Source organism: Cyprinus carpio, chromosome A3 (genome assembly GCF_018340385.1).
Source record: "Cyprinus carpio isolate SPL01 chromosome A3, ASM1834038v1, whole genome shotgun sequence".
Classification (NCBI taxonomy): Eukaryota; Metazoa; Chordata; class Actinopteri; order Cypriniformes; family Cyprinidae; genus Cyprinus; species Cyprinus carpio.
Window position 1 is genome coordinate 27,814,597 of NC_056574.1, and position 22,025 is coordinate 27,836,621.

Below are 22,025 nucleotides of genomic sequence, written 5' to 3' on the forward strand. Positions count from 1 at the left end.
GGATGTACCGCAAACTGTTCCAAATTCACTTGCCAACAGGCAGTTATGTCAACAATATCACCTTTACAGGTGGTGATGGACAAATCTAAATAATGTTTATATATATATATATATATATATATATATATATATATATATATATATATATATATATATATATATATATATATATATATATATTAAACCATTATAATAGAATATTATATAATATAATAATTCTTCAGCATAACTTCTTTAATGACAGGCACATCATTACATCATTAAAGCAAACTATATATATATGTATATATACACTTTGAAGAGGAATGACGAGAGACTACTGTTGCTACATGGTAGGTTCTTTTTTTAGTTGTAAAAATAAATAATGTATTTGCTAATGCTTCACATGTTATAAGTACAAGGCCAATGGTGATTAGTAGTCAGAAATAAAATGAATAAGACTGAAGTGAGAGTGTAAATTTACTAGGGTGTTATTTACGAATAAGTGGTTCACAGAGTTAAGTAAGAGTGCTTAATCAAGCAATACTTGTTTTAAAAAAAATACTTGGTACGACATTTTTGTGTAAATTCATCCATGCACATCCTTTTCAAGCACAGTCTGTATCTTCAGTCACACACAAAAACGTCCATAAATGAAAAAGGTTCAAAATTGTACTTCCTCAGTTGACAGAATAGAATTGAGAAACAGTGGTTCTGATTTATGGCAAAAGTTCCAATGCACTACAGCAAAGATTAGTGCGAAAACATTTTCACAGGTGTCCAAGGTAAGTCAGTCAAAACACAATTCCTACTGCTGCACTGAACCAACAGGGAAGGCTTATTCAGAGTACAAAGTGTGTTCTGTACAGTATATAAGCAGAACTTTTTATTCATATCTAAGAGCAGTTTTCCTAACCCAAACAGTCTCCTTAAAACATATTTAAAGATAAGTATAAAAGGGGAACTTTTACCAATAGTACAAAATACAGTGTCATTATGTGCCAACCACTAGGATTCGATAAGTCACGTTGGAGTAAACGCACAGATTTATTCAGCAAACATTTCACTCCTGTTTATGAAATATAAGGTTTCCACACATCTTAATGGTTCCGCTCTACATAGTAATATAAACAGATTAAACGTTTGTGTGAACCACTACAATAAAAGTCATTCTAGATTGATAAAATCTTTCAATCCGCACAACAGCCCTCTTTTTCACCTATATCACATTAATATTCATTTTCATTTATATTTCTTTTTAAAAGGAAAAAGCTCTTTAAGGCTTATGGATTGCTTCCCAAAGTCTAAAGTTTAAAATGGCTCATGGTCATTCTTACAAAAAATGGGTGTCACTTAAGGAAAGCGAGACAACTCTTTGAGAAGAGTGCAGATTTGAAGTTATGGCTCCCTCTGGCCTCATGAACTGCTGCCAGAACTACATCAGATTTTTAAACCATCTGAAGGACATCTAAAAGGGTGTGAGGATTTCAGATGCTTCTTTACACGAGGCATTCAGCACTAATTCTTGGTACCTATAAGTCTTGATTGTTTCGGATTATGGCCTATTACTCAGGTAAGTGCCATGTCTCTTACTGTGCTTTTCATCTGACTCTTTTCCAGCTCTGCATCTTTATCACTAGCAAGCATATATAAGAACAAAATGTATAGCCAAGATGGTGCCATAACCAGTCCTGGACAGCATGTGTTACTTGACGTTGAACACCATGAGGGGCCTCTCTTCACGCTTTTGCCAGGGGCTCTTCTTATTCTCTCCATCATCATCTTTGTCGTCGGCTTCATTGTCATCATCAGGACTGGGGACAGAGTCTCTGTGGATCTCGCTGGCACTACTACGAGTGCTGTTATCCCGACTGCGGCCTTTACGAGGGAACGTCCCTCCTCTGGATTCTGAGGTCTCGTCAAGCAGTGGCGCTGTGGAGTTCTCAGGTGAGTACACGGCTGAATGGCTCTCGCTGCTTGAGTCCGGTGTTTCGATAACGGGAAGCTTGGAATAAATCTTTCCATGAGCTTTTCTTTCACCTCCCTCCTTCACTCTGCCCTCCTCTTTTACTTTCCGGTGAGTAGATTTCCCTGAACTCACGGGGAGCGCTTCAGTACGGTGGTCCTGGGCTAGTTTGCTGGGGCCCACAGGTGCACGCAAGGCTTCATTGCTTAGCTCAATGTAGGAGTGTCTAACAAGAGAGTTTGAACGGCCGTCAAGGGAAACGAACCAGGCACGAGGGTGTGGCTTTACTCCAAGCTCCAGCAGCTTCTTCTCTGTCATCGCTTGCAGCTCTCCATTCATTTGTGCAATGGTGGAGTCATTGAAAAGGACAGGGATACGGACGGGGGCAGTGGACTGTTCCGATCCCCAGTTCTCCTCTGAAGGTCCCTCTGCTTGCTGGCTAGACGACGACTCTTCCTTTTCTTGCCTGGCCTGCTGCTGCGGCTGTTGTTGTTGCTTTTGGTTTTGACTTTGTTGCCGTGGCAGTGTCATGCTAACCTGGATGCCCTCCATATCATGCTGCAGCTGTTGCTGCCTTTCCATTGCCTGCTCCACAACTGACAGATCAGAAGGCAGATGCATATAATGTGCAGGGATGACCAGCGTGGGCACCATGCTGTGGTACATGCTCTCCTTCATCTGCTCCATAGAATGACAGAAGATCAGCTGGCCAGGCTGGGTGTTTACAGAACTGGGCCGACTGAGGTGATCCCCTGCCGCTACATAATACTCTGGGGGCTTGCTGTCCCGACTGTGATCCTGATAGTGGCCAGTAAATGGTGGCAAAAGTGGAGGTGGAGACGGTGGGTCTGATGAATAGCCCTGGTTGTCTTTAGCATTATGGTGATGATATCTGCGCTCGTCAGAGTCCTCAGCAGAGCTGTAACCTTTGCTATAGTCATCCTGCAGGAGCAGGTCTCGAGTTCCTGTGTTTGAGAAACGAGTGATCTTCAATGGGAAGCTCTCTCCTCGCTTTGTGTCAGAGTTTATCCTGGAGTTGTGCTGTCTCTGGATGGGGCCATGTGTGAAGAAGTCCTCTCGAGAGCTGTGGAGATCACGGTTGGAGGAAAGGTCAGATTTGATGCCATCATGGTCGGCGGCCGAGGACGCTGTCTCAGCGTGTCCACCGCTGATGAGATTTAGGTGGGAAGTGGATGTGCCCTGGTCTCTCTTTGAGCTCTCCAGAGTGGATGAGAGGTACATCTTACGGCGATGCTGCCGAGGTTTTAGACACCGTCTCCTGAAACATTATAATAATATCTGTTACATATTATACCAAATATACATATAAAGAAAACATTTATTAATTTTGTTAACATATTTACTGACTACAGTTTGACCAAAATAATAAATACAAATGTAGTTTAGTGTCCTGCTCTATTTGCTCATGGAAGTGATTTTAAGCTCATGGCAAGACTTTTGTGTATGCCTATACAAAAGTCTTGCTGTGACATGGGTTTTTCAACTTAAGGCCATGCCTACAAGGATAAGCTATTAATTACTTTTTCAGGCACACAACAAACACACACAGAGCAATGATACCTGCAGTAGTACAGTAGCAAACACAGCAGAATAAGCACTAGAAGGGCCATGGCACCCAGAATCGCTAGCAGAAAAATAGTGTGATAGGTAGTGATGTCCCTTAGACCAGAGGTGTTCAGACCTGTTCCTTTAACACAAAAATAAGTAATTTTTGTATGTAAAAAAGTTAATTTTCATACAATATAATATACCATATAACTACTGCTGGTCTCACCTGAGGTTGAGGGAAATGCTGCAAGCCAGTATCCTAGATTTGGAGCCACAAAACTCCATGTCATCTGAGTGTCCTCTTTTTTAATGTATCCAGCACCACTTCTGACCCATAGACCTGCAGCAAACCAGGACTTTATTACAAAATGAGCAGACAGTGAAAAATGCAATGAAATGCATTCAGCTTACAGGAAAAGCTCAATTAAATGTGAATGGGCAGTGCGCCAGGGACAGATTAGACCCACACTGTGCCAAATTACACGTTCAATAGCTTTTCTTCATTAAAAAGTAATTTTAGGTCTAGGATCAGTCTAGGTTACCATTCAATATTCAAAATCACACAGATAATGTAATATGGGGCACCAAAGCAGGGCAGTGAGGGACACAAATTTTGCAACAAACCCTAAGGCCAAACAAAAGAGCACAGAGAGTTAATATGTTCTGACATGTCCCTGACAAATACGATTTCAAATGTCTCCCTCCTCTAAACACAAAATGCTCACCCTGTGTTGGACTTCACAACTGGAGTGTACAAAATGAACCTGTTACTATGAAGAAATACTATACTACATATCAGCAATAACACTTTTATTGGAAACTGTTGCTTTTTTATTCATATTAAATACTGCTATTTATAATTTCATATTTCACAGCTTTGTGCACTTTCAGCTCCACAGCAGAATCCTAAGAACCAGCTACCTACAGCACAAAACTGCTCAAGACTGACCCAGGCAGCTGCATGCAATGTGTAAATACGCACACTAGAAGGTGCTATATCTTCAGCTCAGCAGGTAGACCTGTGCTCCAAAGCAGGGGGGTTTCCCAGTATAGTAAGCCCCTCCAAGTACCATGTGCAAAAGCATCCGCTCTCTCTGTATGGGCTGTTTTGTCTGTGATCTGTCTCCAAAGCAAACAGGGACTTAGTGGCAAATTTTCAGTGACACTGAATGTTTTTATAATCTGAACACTCTGGGCATTGAGGCCCCACCTTTTCAAGAGAAAGCAGAGGGAGACTCTGAGAGCTGCATTCTCAACATCTACGTTTCTACAGTCTACAGAGCAAAGTCTGAAACAATACAGACTTTTGTGTCTATCACATGGTCAAAAACACACTTACTGAGAGTTCACAGCTGCCCACCGCTCAGGAATACAGGCCCCTGTTCTCCAGAACTAACTATCCTCTGAAACACATTTCTCTCTGATCACCCACACACACTGAATATTCAAGGTTTTCTTTCTCTAAAGCTCTCAAGCATTCTCTATCTAAATAGATTTTGGCATCCTGGAAACTGGTAGGCACCGCTTGAGCAGCTCTATGTACTAAGCTACCATATGGTCCAAAATCATTCTTTCTTTGGCTCTAAAAAAAGCTCTTGCTTACCTTATTACTTATGTCAAAAGTAATCTGATGAATGCTAGGGCTGGGTATCAATTCAGATGTCTCGATTCGATACGATTTCGATTCACACACTCTCGATTCGATTCTAGATTTTTTTTTAAAATTACATTCAGTGAATATAGTTTTAATACAAATGCTTTTGATATTTTTAAAAAATGAACAGTAAACATCATTTTAATAATGGTGAATTTATAAAAAGAAATTAAGAGCCACAGGCCTGTATTTTAAACCTCTTCTTTTTTGTATAGGGTCCTTTTTTAAACAATAATAGGGCCATATAAAATGTTCTTCTTAATTCTTCTGTTAATCAGATGAAGGCATAAGGCATAGTTTTGTCAGATTAAATGGTAAAATGCTAATGAAATGACTCTCAGAGCAGCTGGGGATGAAATTCGTGTATTCATATCATCATAGTGAGACGACAGAGGCTGAAAACACCGCGAGCGTTGTCCGCGCTTGTGTAAACATTTCATTGCGGAAATTATGGTGCCTTTATGCGTGATGTTAAATGGTTCCGCAGATTTTTAGTATTATTATAGAATACTATACTATAGAGTATTGCAAATGGTGCATATTGCTTTGTTCTTGGTTCTTGTCAACAGTATCTCCACCATGATAAGCACTGAATGAGTAGCTGCGTTTACATGGACCCTACTAATCCGATCGTAATAGGACTAGAAGCACGATCAGAATAAAAAAAGTCACATGTAAACAGGTCAATCGGATTGAATTGGCCAGATCTGACTAAAATTTCAATCGGATTGTAAGGGGTAGCTTATTCCTTTTGTTATCCGAGTGAGAGGACATGTAAACACTAGATCGGATTGAAAACCAAAACTGGAAAATACTGCGCATGCGCAGTGACATAGAACTTGCGTAATGACGTATGACGCCCGGAACAAGCTGTTCTCCTGGCGAATAAAGTGTCATAAATGAGTGTCCCGTCATTATAAAACTCCCCTTTCACTCAGCGTCTGTGAAGTAGAGCAGGACAACGTCCCACCAGTCCTTGTCTAAGACTCTCATCAACAGACGACTGGTTTTGGGTGCGGGAAGGGGCACTTTAACTTTTTTTTTTAAAGTAGCCCAAGCAGCACTGCACAACATGTGCTGGTCGTGCCTATTTAGTACCCGAAATAGATAAATATCACTTGTGCTTTTTAAAACAGTATGCGACAGCAGCGGGAAACTCTGTATATTCATGCAGTGTGCACATGTCAACAGATTAAATCCGATCAGAAGCTTGTGACATATAAACGCGCACATCAACCGATCACTTTATTTAGCGTTCATGTAAACACTACATTGTGATTCATCAATCAAAATGAATTCATTCCGATGGAAGCAAAAAGTGTCCATGTAAACGTACCTAGTGACAGTAAAAGGCTAAATAAGAGGGTGAGATCTAGAGGAGAAGACTAATGAAAAGATTCACATTAATCAGATCTTCTATTTAATGTTTGCTGAAATAAATAACGGAAAAGATCGATTCGCAGCTTTTGAGAATCGATATTGAATCAACGTGATTTAAAAAAACGATTAATTAAAAAATACTACTAGAGTACTAGAGGCCTGTGCAAATCGTATAAGACTGAATGATATTTCAGAGTTGTTTTTTGTTATCAGAAATCAAATTATATGATAGAATTATGAGATAACCTAATTATCTATCTGTCTCAATATCCCACCTATATCAAACAAACATTTTTATAGGGAACGATACTCTGACAACAAAATATTCTTTCAACGGACTTATCTGTCAGTTATCTTGAAAACAGGGTGGGCAAGGGTCAAAGGTGTCAGAGAAGGCTTTCCAGGCCAAATGACCCTCTTACTGACACCTATCACAGTCCTGCGGGAATCATATTTGCATCTGTCAAAATGTTACCATAGCAAACCAGGGAGTCTGACTACATTCCCTGACCACTCATTTATTTGCCTACTGTGGATAAAAGGGGAAGTTGGGATTAGGTTGCCATAGACTAAGCTGCTTAGTTTAAAATCATTTAAGATTTCTCTGTGGATCTAAGAGAGGTTTAATGAATCTTTAACCACACTTTAGGAAAGAGCTAAATAAGCAGCCCAGACATTAGGGTGAAGAGCTGAAAAAATGTAACAGAGATGTAGAAGATAACCTGGAATGACATGCAACTATATCAAGAGCAATCTATGGAAAACTAAGACCTGAATGTAAAGCCAGAAAGTAAGCCGCTACCCTCTTTTAGTCATATTGATTTTTCCACCAGAGCTGTTCTCTTTATTAAGCTGGCATCAATGAAAGATCTAGGAAATTCTGCAAAGCTTGCCATGTACTAAATTACATCCTGTTTTGGGAGCTATGTCTGCTCTATGTCTGTTTTGGGAGCTATGTCTGCTCTCCACCTTCAATACCATGACTTAGGTGTCCTTGAGCAAGGCACCGAACCCCCAACTGCTCCCCGGGCGCCGCAGCATAAAATGGCTACCCACTGCTCCGGGTGTGTGTTCACAGTGTGTGTGTGTGTGTTCACTGCTCTGTGTGTGTGCACTTCGGATGGGTTAAATGCAGAGCACGAATTCTGAGTATGGGTCACCATACTTGGCTGAATGTCACGTCACTTTATGAATTGGCAGGCAATTATCTCTCCAATGTGAGAAGGCCTAACAGCTTCTTTGATTTGTACTGTGCACTCACTTTACCGGCTCTCACTTTATCTGAAACCTGCTTGAATGGATCTCAACTAGATCTGGAAATTCCACAGTGACTTTCTCCATCTTATCTCCTTTATTAACTATTTTTCTTTCCTTCACTCTTCTTTCCTTCACACTTTTAAACATTTTACAACCCCACTCTCCCAAATGTCAAGTTAAGCCCTTGTCATCTTACTCCTCATTGTCCTCATATTCTGACTTAGTTTTGCTTGCATGAACTATCACAAGGGTGTCCAATTTTTTATTTTTTTATTTTTTATTTTTTTGGAAGTCCAATGTTCTACAGAGTTTAGCTCCAACATGCTTCAACACTCGCATGGAAGTTCTAGTATTCCCAACAACCTTCATTAGCTGGTTCAGGTGTTTAATTAATAAAAAAACTCTGCAGGACAGTGGCCCTCCAGGAGCAGGATTGGGCACCCCTGAACTATTAGGTACTAGGCTGCTGCAGTATCTGTATCAGCAGAATGGTAAATAGAACAAGGTGTCGTTGAAATGGGCATTCATGATCACCCTCCTGATCACACTGATAACAAATTTTCTAGTTTGAGCCCTGTAAGGAGTAACGTAGGATAAAATTGTCTATTTGCATACTGTTGTTTAAAGTTAACCAGAATTTTGTTAAATGCTATTTACCTGTCCTGTCCTCGAACCTCCATACTGGGACACTGGTGGCAGTCTTGAGAGGTGAGTCAGAAGGAAGGGGGATGGAGATGTGAATGGGTTCTGACACCTGGACCTCAGTGCCGTTGGGCCCAGTGAGCTGAGCACACACTGCAGCTAGAGCAGTTAGCTCCACCCAGCTACTGTTGGTTCCTGAATCAAGGCAGACAGTAAGAGCAAAAAACGGATTAAACTCCATGAGGCCACTGTTGCAGTCCTCTGTTTACTGCAGTATTCTATGCAATGATGAATTATTAAAGTGTGTGTGTGTGTGTGTGGGGGGTGGGGGGTAGTAATGCTAGATGCATGGTTACTCCACAGAAACATATTTCTTTAAAGAGGTGTTTGGATAACCTCACCTGTTGAGTTGTTCTCCAAGGCAAGGGGGTAAGGAAAGCCCCCAAGCTCATACTGACTGCGGGAAGAGGTGAGCATTGCAGAGAGGGTGATTTGGGATGTGTTTAGGGGTGGTCGGATGGCTCTTCTCTGAAGCTGTACCCATGGCTGTCTCCGGGATCCTTGACAACAAGGGTTTATAAAAGACTTCAATAAAAATGTACAGGTATACTGAGTATGGATAAATTAATTGTAAGGAATTTATGGTTTATGACAAAGAATGAAGTCATAACTGTTTTGCAAATCAGACTACAATGTCTGCCCTGTATGACTGCTGTTCTCAATAAGTTATTGCCAGTTATTGCTTCCCAGCCCTAATAATGAGCTGCTCTGGGGTTTGTTGTTTCCATGTGTTTTACTCGTGAATGCAGTTTTGTAGGATTCTGTCAACAACCACTTCCTTTAATGAATGTTGCTGTTATAATGAGTGTTATAGTGATTCAACATTTCTCTGCTATAGCTGCTTTGCTTTACTCTCCTCTCTTGCCTGTCAGAGAGAGGAATTGCAAGGTAACTTTATGTGAAATCTGTGGGGCAGGGCTAATAATTTCAAGAAACTGCTAAAAATATCCCAAGACAGATCAAGATAATTTTTCCCAGAATGGGGGTAACTATGTAGTATCTTGAATTTCTTGAAACATTTTACAAGAAGAATACAGAGCTCAGAATCCACACTGCAGTAATCCCTTCTCCTCCTCCACTTGGCTCGCTTAGTATAGAAGAGGCAAATAGGAATAAGAGAATAAGAAGGTCTAAAAATATAAGCGTGTATCTCTCACTGTAGGCTGTCTGCTCCGATTAGTGCCGGGTTAGCCGGTCACTGATCAGCCCAGACATCTAGGATAGCATGACAGTGCTTGGGGACCACTGAAAGCAGGCAGGCTGTGACACTCCCTCTTTTGGCCACAGTTATTCATTTATTTACTTACCATGTCCAGCTCTTGATGAGAGGAGAAACTAATACAGAACAAATCATCCACAGGATCTCTAAAATTAAACCAGATACCATTTGCCTAACCATCTCCTCCTGAGCAACAGAAACAAACATAAATACCAACATTTAAGACAAGCGTTAGATTCAATTAGGCTATAAAAAGCAAGGATAATGTGATAGCCTACTCACTGACTAATATCTTTGCCTAACTGCATACCGTGGCACAAGCAGCGATTTGCATCTTACTCGATGACAAGAAGGGCAGCAACAGCATCTGACCAACAAAGCTTGCAATTGCTCCAGGATTGCACAAGGACTGGGCTGCAGATGGGTCGATCCCCTGTAAACCTGACACTGAAAACTATGATTATGCAGTAAAAGAACGGAACAGTCTAGTTGGGACTGGTGCTTCGACATATGGCAAGCCTCCTAAGGAGCTTGGGCATTTTGAATTGCATAGAGAATCCCCTTCATGTGCAAAATCATGTGGTTTGCCTCCCTGATGAGACCTCCTTCTATCAGACAGATGCTCAGTGATAAACATCACAAATGTCAGTTGGCTTAATGAATGGCATTAACATAACTGCGTATAAAAATACATCCCCTTAAAATTACAGATGACATACAGTAAAAAGTAAATGGAAAACAATGAATTTCTTATTACTGACCATTGTGTCTCCCCAAACTAATAGGTTTCCTTTATTCTCTTTTAGCTGGGCAACTGGGCCTACTTTGAAATGCTACCAACAGGCCCAATATTAGTGAAGCAAAGCAAAACCTTTCTGGATTAAAGGGGAGAGTTCACAGACTTATATGATTCTAAAGACGGACAGAGAGCTAGACTGAGAAAATTAAAACCCCTGAGGGAGTCAGCTCACCAAAGAGACATACTACTCATGAAAAATAACTAAAGTGCTCTTCTCTCAACAGCACCAGCCAAATTATCACCATTTCCATAACAAAGCCATAGATGTTAGTATAGCATTAGTGTGCCTTTTGTACAGAAGGCTGTTTGAATGCTATAGATTAGTATTGCTGACCTTGGGGTCAAGCAGTCTGAGGAAAACAATGAGAGTTAATGCTGAGTGCCTGTTACCCACTCTGACACAGATGCATTCAATTGTGAGAATGGCCAGTTTGGGGTCAGAGTTAAATTGAATGTGTACCATCTGCTTACAAATAGTTATTAATTTAAATTGGATTCATTATTTGGATAAATTATTACACATTTGGATGAATATGTCTGCTAAATAAATGCAAAATAACAAAACACAAAACATCAATTACCCAGCTGAATTTTTATGTCATGAGTATTAGAGATAATTGTTCCATAATATTACATTTAACCTCAGAAAAGTTAACCATTATTATAGGTCCCAGACAGTAATATAAACTTTAAAGTACATTTCATTTGCAAAGTATTTAATTCATTTTCTAAAAATAGGCTTTGTTACACAGTTGTTAAAATATAAACAAAAAATATAAACTGTCAGCATATATTTTGTGATACAAATTATTTCTGTGATAAGTATGAAATTAGGTATGGGCATTTTTCAAAAATATTGTATTTATTCATTATGTAAAAAAATTAGTATTTCTTTATCTTTTTATTTTGGGTATGTCATTTCTTTCTCCATGCCGAAAATGGGGGGTGATTGGTAAGGGGTTAAATGACGTTTAACAAGAAAGACTTTATTTTTTAATCATGTTTTTGTCATCATTTCTGAAGAAGCTTTTGATTAGGCATTACACACAATGCTCTAAAACAACGTAATGTTATATCTCAAGGTTTCCTTTAGCTCAAAACAATAAGAATGTGCGCCGACACAGGCGTTCCCGAGACACAAAGATAATGGCAAACTAACCAAAATCTCTTAAAGCTCTCTGTTCTTAAACCACCAAAAACACTTTCCCTCAAGGAAATTTAAATCATATGTCTCAAGATCATTTTGCTATCAGATAAGCTCTGTTCTCGGCTCACACGTGATCAAAGTAATTCCAAACATCGCAAGGCAGACAACGACATTCTGGGATCAAACGCATTCAACTTGTTAACACTCTCCACAGCACCACCCAGTGCATTTAGTTAAAACTGACTTTTAGTTTGCGTGCTTAGGATTTATCATGGATTCCCTGCATTTACGGCCAGCAAAGCAAAACGTAGTAAAATTCGAATAGTGTTTTTATTTTTCAAATAATAATTACAGATTGAATGTTCTAATATTCAACTATTTGTGCACACCCCTATATGACATGGTATTAAAAATACTCATCTGAAATATGACTCTAGTCATACCTACTACCCCCATATGGTAGCAATCAGTCAGTTCATCCAAACAAGCATTTCCTATGTAATCTTTATCCGGTACTGGAGATAAGCTATCTATCAAAATGATTACACCATGTCTACACCGGACACAATAGTTGCCACGCCGCAACAGCTAAAGTCTGTCTACACTGGACGCGATAAAGCGACCGTTGAAAATCATTTGAAATTTGTGTCAATACGTCATAAATAAAACACAGCAGGAGTTTTCTGTCAGGGATTTGTCATGTCGCGCCGCATCCAGTGTAGACAGCATCACTGATTATAATGAGATCTATAGTGTTTTGTCGCACCGCGCCGCTCGCATCCGGTATAGACACAGTGGTAGTGCACTTTCTGAGCATGTAAGCCACACTGAAAAACCACATTAAAGGGATAATCCACCCAAAAATGAAAATTCTGTCATTAATTACTCATCCTCAAGTTGTTCCATGTGCGCACTTCCGCTTCATGTAAACAACGCATGCGCATTGCGCTACTGCTTACGTTCTGCATTGTTTACACGAAGCGAAAGTGCGCACATGCTATGTTTCTGGACCTTGATATCCAAAAATATCTTAATTTGTGTTCCAAAGATGAACGAAGGTCTTACAAATTTGGAACGACTTGAGGGAGAGTATTTAATGCCAGAATTTTCATTTTTGGGTGAACTATCCCTTTAAGTCATATAATTATCATGTCTGAATGATGTCAATTCTATGGAGATCACCTGCCATTTTGTCAATGGTTTGATTTACAGCAGTAAGAATGACTCAATAGATCTCTGTATCTCAATAGGCCCTGTGCCTAGAAGCTGTTCATGCAAGCAGGTCTCAGGAGATTTACATTCAACTCACACTCCCGCTTGATTCTCACCAGTTTATTCTCAGAAAAACACTTCCCTCCTTTTTCACCTTGCCTCCCTCTCTAGTCAACAAAGTCATTTCTCATCTCTCTCTTCATTGCACATGTTCTCAGTTACAGATGTGCTTGAGCTCTGTTGGGAGAGGAAGACATAATGCCCCTCTTGGCCAGAGAATGGAAAAATGAAGAAGAGAATTTATAAAACTGATTTATGCATAGTTTTAAGGTAGATTTAACTATAGATAGGGCTATCATAATAAAGTGTTCTTTTTGTAAAGTGGTTGTAGTCACTGCAAATATTGACAAGTGTACTAAAAATTGCAATTCAGTTCAATCCAGTATTCTAAATTCACACTAATTAAAATGCACCTAAAGACATCCAGATATACAAACACAGCAATGACATACAACAATGCCTATTCAAACATTCAATTTCACCATTTATATTTGCTTGTTGCTAAACAAACCCTAAAGCCCAAATCAGTTGAGTAACTTCTTTTCAGGCTGGCATGCTGTGAACACAAAAATCCACCCACGCTACGGCTCAGAGTTTAGGCTGTTTCTGTCTGTACATTCGCTTGACTCACTTTTCATAAAAACGCTCCCAAAAAACATAACCTGACTCTGCACACAAATACTCTGAAGGTGCATGTTTGAACAAAACAACGAAGGCACATGCTGTATTGTGCATGGGTTTTCTGAATACAGGAGGCATTAACAAGCTCTTTACAACAGTGGACAGCAGCAAACGCTCACTGACAGACTAGCAGATCTCAGATCAGGTTTTACATGACACGTTCCTCCCACACAACAGAGACAGATATGCAACACATTAATAATAACCCCTCCTGTTACAAAATGCACATTCTACTGCCACTGCCAAAGTTGCCATGGTAATGGGTTTTGAGGCATAAAAAAAAAACATGCTAGTGTGAGTCCTGATCTCCCTCTACTTCTCTCAGTAAGCATCATCTCTGAGGGTGAATGGTAAAGTACAACTTAAATGGATGCCTAAACATACTTATTTACATAATTTCATATAATTTTAAATCATTTCATATATACACACACAACTTGATATATATATGTTTTTATAAAATAAAACTACACAAATTTAGTTTTTAGTAATTGAAATAAAGCTTGAATTGCAATAAAATAATGATAAAAAAATACTTTGTATAATTGTATAAATAAAAAGAAATTCTAAATATTATAAAATTCTATGATAGTTTATAAATACTACAAAAACTGTTTCACAGTTGTTTGACATTTTAATATAGTTGTTTATAGACTGATTGTTGAGAGTGTTGAAATTCAATTCAAGTTCATATATCTTCATGTAGGTCAACAACTGTGGTATGACGCCACTTCCCAATGACAAAGGATCATAGTTGTGGCCAATTACATTACATTATTACATATACTGTTTATTTCACTGGCTGCTAAAAAAAAAAAAAAAAAAAAAAAAAAAAAAAAAAAAACTAACATTTTGGTACAGTAATGTACAATTACTCAAGGACTTTACACTGTTATTAAAATGTCTAAATCAGTCAGCGAGGCCTTTTTCTGTGCTAGGCCCAACAAGTTGCCCATTTATTTCTGGAACAGCTTGGAGACGCTGATGGTATTCTGTTGTGAAGAGGGAACAAGAGCAAGCTGTTGTGCTGTCACAGCAGAAGGGGGAATGGGAGGACACTGCACCTTTTGAGTGCATGTAACTATAATCACTGAGCACATCAGGGACACCCCTATATGCACAGAGAGATCAAGCTCATTAAATTGATAAGGATCAGGCAGAAAGAGCTGCATCAGGATGCCTACACACAAAACATATGCAAGTCCGACCCAAATGTTTATGATTGTTACCATCTATTTGCATTAGTTTATATACAGCTGGTCACATTATTGCATTTGTTAGCCAGCAAAGTTGCATATTTAAAGCTGACGTGAGAAAGCAAACTCTGAGCACCAGTCACACAGTTTTCCATTAAATTACATAATATTTGTCCCAAATCATAATGTCTTCACTCTAGGCTGTAAAATTGTGTATTGTGCATTTTTCAGCAAAATGTTTGTCTTTCGGTGGTTCTAGTAAAGTCTGTAGGCTTCATATAGAGAGTTACAATAAATATAGCTCTTTCTCTTTCAGTGTTTTTTTTTTGTTTTTTTTTTACACCGAACTTCAAACTCATCTATGAGACATTGCCTTGCATTGCCTTTTGGATTCAGTTTACTTATGTACCTTTCAATGTGCTGTGGGGTTGAACAATGTTTTCTTGAAGTATATATTGTTAAGTAATACATGCACTGATCACTGAGAGTTATGTTTTGCACATGCTTTATTGAATTGATGGTTGGTAAGCTGTTTAAATCAAGATCCAAAAAAAAAACTCTTTGGTAACAATAATACTTAAAGTAAGACAGGTTTAATTTGTTACATACATTTTAAAAACTATTAGTTGATTCATCGAGGATATGCAGGGCTTTGATATTTAAGTTTGCATGATGTACATTACATCATAGTAGTCCATCGGGTAAAATCACTTCCCACCCAGAAAGCATTTAACTAAAAGTCACTTTCCCACAACCATAATTTTATCCATAAAAATCTCTATTAAACACCTGACTGGCACTGCAAAACACACAAGCCACCCAGGCAACACAGGCAGCAGTTTCTCTAAATCTTCCTTACGTTGCCAGAGGAAACAACCTCTTTCCAAAGCAAATGTGTCATTTGATCACGTTTGTAAATCTTGATGACATTTATTGAGCGTGCAACGTGGTGAAATAGCTAGCAGGCATTGCGTCCAGTCTCATTTAAATTGTGTCTGCTTATTGACAGCTCTTGAGATACGAGGCTATAGTGTTAGCCTGATTATTAAACAACCAACTCAGCAGTTCCACACATCTGCATGCACATGTAACCACCGCAGGATGTGTGTGAATCAATGGAGCTGCATTCGGATCTCAGATTCCAAGCTAACAATGTGGAACACAGCCTGGCTGAACCACCACAGAGTATCAGTAAACCATATTAAAGACAGACATAAAGCATCAGTCAAACCTACTGAAAAACTGTGGTACTCATATGGTTAACCCTACCTCATGTTGTTCCAAACCTTTCTTCTTCTGTGCAACACAAAGCAAGATATTTTGCCAAATGCTGGGAACCAAACAATATTTGAGCCCATCGGCTTCCACTGTAAACAACACTTTATATTTCTTAATAACTTCCTGTATGTTCCACAGAAGAAAGAAAGTCATACTGGGTTGGAAGGACATGGATGAGAACAAATGCTGACAGAACTTTAACTGTCGGATGAACTGTCACTTTAAGGCAAAGAAAGAAAGAAAGAAAGAAAGAAAGAAAGAAAGAAAGAAAGAAAGAAAGAACTCACCTGGAAAACCCAACAGTATCTGCACCACATCGTCAAACAGCAGGAGAGTGGCTGGTCTCTGGGGAAGTAAGTACAGACTTACGGAGGCGTATACTGAAACACAAGTGAGAGAGAAACAAAAACAGAAGCATCAGTACACTAGCATTTAAATATTTAGTCGTTTTCTTTTTTAAAAGAAATTAATACTTTTTGTCCGCAAGGATGCATTAAATTGGTTAAAAAAGACAGTAAAGACATTTATAATACTACAAAACATTACTATTTCAAATAAATGCTGTTATTTTGAACATTCTATTAATCAAATAATCCTGATAAAAGTATCACCGATTCCACAAAATATTTGAATCTGAATCAGCCCATTAGTAGACAGACAGGCCCTATTTACACCTGGTATTAAGATGCATTTTGATCGATCCAATAACAAATGGATGATGCTAAATACAGGTGTTAATGGAGTGTAAAACCTATTGAGCTTGTCCATTTTTAACTACTTCCAGAGGTAGTTGAACACATTAGATCGAATCGCTCTTTTAGTGTGGATGCTTATGCATTTGAACAGCCCAAAAGAATGCCTCCTCTCTGCCTTCTGACCTAAAACTAAAACATTACGGGACGCGTTGTTGAAGCATGTTAGCCAGACAGGATTTAAACTTTGCCATCTGGAATCGTAAGTTTGGGTTTAAGGCGGAAAAATGTCCATCTTCTCTTACCAGTCCTGATTCTAAAACAAACCCACAGCGTTTCAAACAAAAGCTGCTGCTCTTTTTTTCATTTTCTGTTGTCGCCTTTCACATTTTTATGTAAATTGGGTAAGCTTATTTCGCAATATTAAATCAAAAGATCAGAAAAAGTCCATACATAAATTTGCCCAAAGACCTTGCCCTCAAAATAAGGACAGAAGTGGTTGAATGTGGACAGAAGAGATGGATTAAAACACCAGGTGTACATGAAAATGTGTGTCCCTTGGTTGGGGTTGTCTTACTGCATCTTACTTCGCATCATTTGTATGCTATTGTTTTTCCATGTCTGTCAACATCAGTAAACAATCCACTTCCCAGACCATTTTCAGGGATCATTCATCCTGGAGAACATAAGGCTTTTTTTTTTTGCTGTAGGAATATACCTCTGCCGTAGTTCACCACATGTAGCTGCTAGATGTAGATGTAGCTACGACTCAGCACGGTCAAATCCTCAGGTTTGCAACACAGCAGGAACCCATGATCTCACTTCAAACAAGCTTTTGATAACAGCAAGTAAAACCTGACAAAATCTGACATAGCGCTGTAGCTGTATGACTTCCTGTCGAACATTACCACACCATCAGCTCCTTTGGCCTTCAGTGGATCTTGGTTTTGGACCCATCAATATTTTTTCCAGAGGACAGACATCTAAACGTAAACATCAGAGCCTTTGACATATCATGTGAAGTATCAGAAGGTTACCCATTGGCATGCCAACATTAAATATTTTTTTTTAACACTAAAACTATGGTGCCAACAACATCTATCTTTGTCAGCTAATCTAAATGTACCTCACCCTTCAGTGCTCCTCTATGGGCAGGATAACCTATGCTGGCAGTGCTCCAGAAGACTGTTGCATGCTGGGAGCAGAAATCCTGTGTCCATTTCCCATCTGCTATGGCACATTGAAATCTCCTCCTGCCTATGCACACCTCATGTTTTACAGTGTTTATTTCATTAGAACATGAAGCTCTTCAATCTAATAGAAGCTTATTAACAATACAAAAAAAAAGTTTAATAAGATTCTATAGGGACTGTCTGCTTTATATTTAACAGGCCACCAGAAGATATCAGAACCCAAGTGCAGAGTATATTACATTCAGATTTCCCCAGCTCTGACATAAAAAAAGCTTGTCACTTTAAGGAAAAGACTGTGGGAAACGTGACACAGTCAATTCATGCACATTTACACCCGTGCAGTTATGCATACAAGCACACGCACACGCACACGCACATGCACACACACACACACACACACACACACACACACACACACACACACACACACACACACAAAGCACAGATGCCCTGAACAGAAGGGGCTCTGGTCTCTTTAATATTCTGCTTGGTAGGGCACAAAACTCAGAGGCAGTGACAACAGTACTGCCCACATTGCATTAGCTAGAAGCTCAAAGAAAAGTACGTATGAAGAGAGGGAGGGTACTGATTTGGCATTGTGTGGTTTCATTTTACATCATTTGTAACCTTAGTTATCTTCTGACAACACAATTCACATTTATACACCCGCTGCTTTGATAATACAGAATACAGCCAGAATGATGTCTTGGGATGCACACTATATTGGTACAATATCTGTTATCAGCCAAGGTTAGAGGGTCATCTAACACTCAGTTAATCTGTAAAAACACTAATAATTTCATAGCACTTTTAAATGTAATCTTTAGCATATCTCAAAATGAATATACATTTTACATGATACTATGCATGTCTAAATTCACTTGTAGCATTTAAATGGACTGATTTTAGGTTTATGTTTTTTATTTCTAATTTATTTAGATCAAATAATATCGAATTTTAATATTAGGCTTTAATGTTAAGCTTTATTGGTCATAATTTTACATTTTATTCACTCTCCTATTATTCCAAAACTGTGTGGCTGTATTTTTTTTTTATGAAATATGTTGTGTTACACAGAAAAATGAAATAAATTCAGGTTTGTAATAACATGAGGGTGAGGGTGAACTATCCCTTCAGGTATCCAAATGCATTTTTGCCATTGTAGAAGGTTTTAAGCTAATATTAGCATGAACCGAATGCCACAAAATTCAATTTTGATATCATGAGCTCTTTAAAATAAGTAAAATAGAGTTATTCAGTTAAACCATAATGGAATAAGAGAGATAGGCCAATGGGGGAAAGAACAAGTGTCCCCGACTTCAGTTGATTAAATCTGAGCTGCAAGCAACTGCTTCATCACTCTGTGAGTATGACTCACTCTCCGAGTTCGCGTGACTTGCTCAGATAATCAAAGTGCTGCGGGAACAGTTAAAACTCCACGACATCATTGGGGTTTTTTTTTTTTTTGGAAACCCCTTTTCAGCATGGCTAAGAGACTAAAGGCTGTAAAAATAGGGGCAGGTGGCTTTCGTACCAAATAGATGAGAGTCAAAAATGTTAACCTTCATAAAGCTAAATCACATACACAAAAATGGTGACAATACTATAAAAACGTTCAGTATGCAATCTGGGGCTGGAGTACAGACCAAATACACTGTCAGTCAAATGACTGGCATTCCATCACTTTCACACAGCTGTCACACCCCTGCTAGTCATCTAATCCATCTTTCCTGTAATAAAACAACCATCCAGATGAAAACATGAGTGCCAATTAAAAGGATTTTGTCAACTAGTAGTAATATTACAGCCATTACTGGCATAACAGGCATGTGTTGTTAGCAAACCACATACTGAAGTAAATGCACAGGGCCTAACATTGGCTGTTTATATACACATAGAGTGGGTATAGAAAAGAATCACTCCCCTTTAAAATAATCACGTTTTGTTGATTTGCAGCCTGAAATGAAGATGGACACAGTTTTTATTTTATCCAGCTGTATTTTCTCAGTGCAACTTATAACATCCAAGTTAAAGATACAACACCAACATGTCAGAAAATAAATAAAAAACAGAATCTCTGAGTTGGAAAAAGGAACAACCCCTTGTGTCAGTATTTTGTTGAACCACCTATTGCTTTAATTACAGTAATATATATATATATATGATTATTTGTTAAATATAATTCTTAAAAATTATACAAACAAAATGGTGGGAAATAAGTGTTCCTTCCAACCTGCATGCAAAAACAAACAAACACAGAGTAGGACCAGAGTAGTCACAAATATACTTAAAAATTAAAATTTAATTAAATGAAACTTAAAATATCTTTAAATAACACTGAATCAAAAAATGAAATCTAACTGAAAGTAGCTATCTCTGTGAATCAGAACTTTTTCTCTCTTTTTTATATTTTTTATAAATTGTAAATTATTATGTATAAATTATTTAACAAACAAAAATATTAAAATGTATTAATATTGTTCTAAATATTTTAAATATCTCACAGGTTAAATGGCGGGAAAAGAGCTGTCCTTGGGGCCTACACATAAATACAAACACATGGCAGAACCAGATTGGTCAAACAAAAATATACCTAAATGAACCATGAATTGAAAAATGAAATCGATCCAAGATCTTGTGGAGAAAATCTTCATCAGTTCCAAACTTTACTTACCAACAGTACTTTCTTTTGAGTTGTGACACAAGAATCAGCCATAATAGAAGTTTACTGGCAAGGGAACTTTGTCTTTAAGAAACTTAATGGCCAAATAGGATTACATTAAAATAATACCAAATGTTGACTGGTTGGTTAAAAAAAAAAAAAAAAAAAAAATATATATATATATATATATATATATATATATATATATATATATATATATATATATATATATATATATATATATATATATATATATATATATTATAAACATTTGATATCCCTCAGACATCGGGTATAGTATCTTAATCTTAAATTTATTCCTGTAAGCTGATCTGAATAACATAAACTCAGTCTGATCTGTCCACCCATTTCAATTCATTCAAAAACCTCCTTTCTACCTCAACTTCATTTCATCTACCCAATCTTGGTCGTCCACATTTCTGACAGCATCTCCTAATTTGGTGTGACTCAATGGGAATGTGTGTAATGCCCCCCCAAGAGGCTAATGTCATACTAAAGAGGCCTTCTTCCACCAGCCCGGCTGGTCTGACACGACATGGAGCCACATTTGCTGGCTGCCTCCATATCTGTAACCCCACTGGCTAAGTGGCTTCCAGCTGCTCGTACAGACAGCTTCATGCTGAAATACGTGACTTCACTGCCCCCCCCCCCCCCCCCCCCCAGAGATCTGACCCCATAACTGGGTGGGGTTTGGGTGGAGAGAGGGGCGGCAGAGAACACGATGTTGTTGTCCAAATAAAATTAAACCAATTGTGGAGCGAGAGATTCAAAAGAGGACATGACCGTCTGGGGTCTGACTCCGAACAGCTGCTAGGTATCACAACGTGGGTCAGCACGCTCCTCAGCCCAGTGAGTGTTATTTAACATTCCTGTCCATTTGTGTGCAAAGCTTCATCTGGATTACAGATCTAGATGGTTCATCTAAATAATAGGATGTAGCCAACAGATCGCAAATCACTCATCAGATTTGAAAAGTTCACTGAGGCCATGAGCAAAAATGTCATAATGCTAACAGTTGCACTTGAAATGGCAATGTAATAGCTAATAAACCAATAATACATTCACCTTAAATGTACTTGAAGCTGCTTTGGATAAAAGCGTGTGCTAAATTCGTAATCTAAATCAGGGGTTATTGGATACTAATTTTTGTGTTTCTTTCTAAGGTTACTCAAAAGCAACCTAAATAAATGGTAACATTTGGGGCATCTAGATTGAAACCAGGGCCCATTTAATCTGAAGACAAATGACTTATGCATTTTTAATAAGGGATTAACATGATTCCAGACAAGCCCATAAACACATACTGGTCTTGCTTTAGCAGTTTTGACAGGAAGTCCAGTTAATGTGTGTGAATTTCA

General features: G+C 38.5%; 1 protein-coding gene across 2 annotated transcripts in view; it reads right to left on the reverse strand.

The window, feature by feature from the left end:
* Positions 1 to 446: 446 nt before the first annotated feature.
* Positions 447 to 22,025, reverse strand: part of LOC109057143 (protein FAM171A2-like) — a 33,637-nt gene continuing 12,058 nt past the window's right edge. The window contains exons 3-8 of one of the 2 annotated variants that reach the window (XM_042727839.1): positions 16,387 to 16,479; positions 8,849 to 9,007; positions 8,463 to 8,642; positions 3,741 to 3,854; positions 3,527 to 3,647; positions 447 to 3,224 (exon numbers count right to left, since the gene is read on the reverse strand). In XM_042727839.1, coding sequence (XP_042583773.1) covers positions 1,685 to 3,224; positions 3,527 to 3,647; positions 3,741 to 3,854; positions 8,463 to 8,642; positions 8,849 to 9,007; positions 16,387 to 16,479 — 2,207 coding nt within the window. In that variant the 3' untranslated portion in view covers positions 447 to 1,684. Of the gene's footprint in view, positions 3,225 to 3,526; positions 3,654 to 3,740; positions 3,855 to 8,462; positions 8,643 to 8,848; positions 9,008 to 16,386; positions 16,480 to 22,025 lie in introns of both variants that reach the window. The other variant, XM_042727829.1, reaches the window with a different exon arrangement.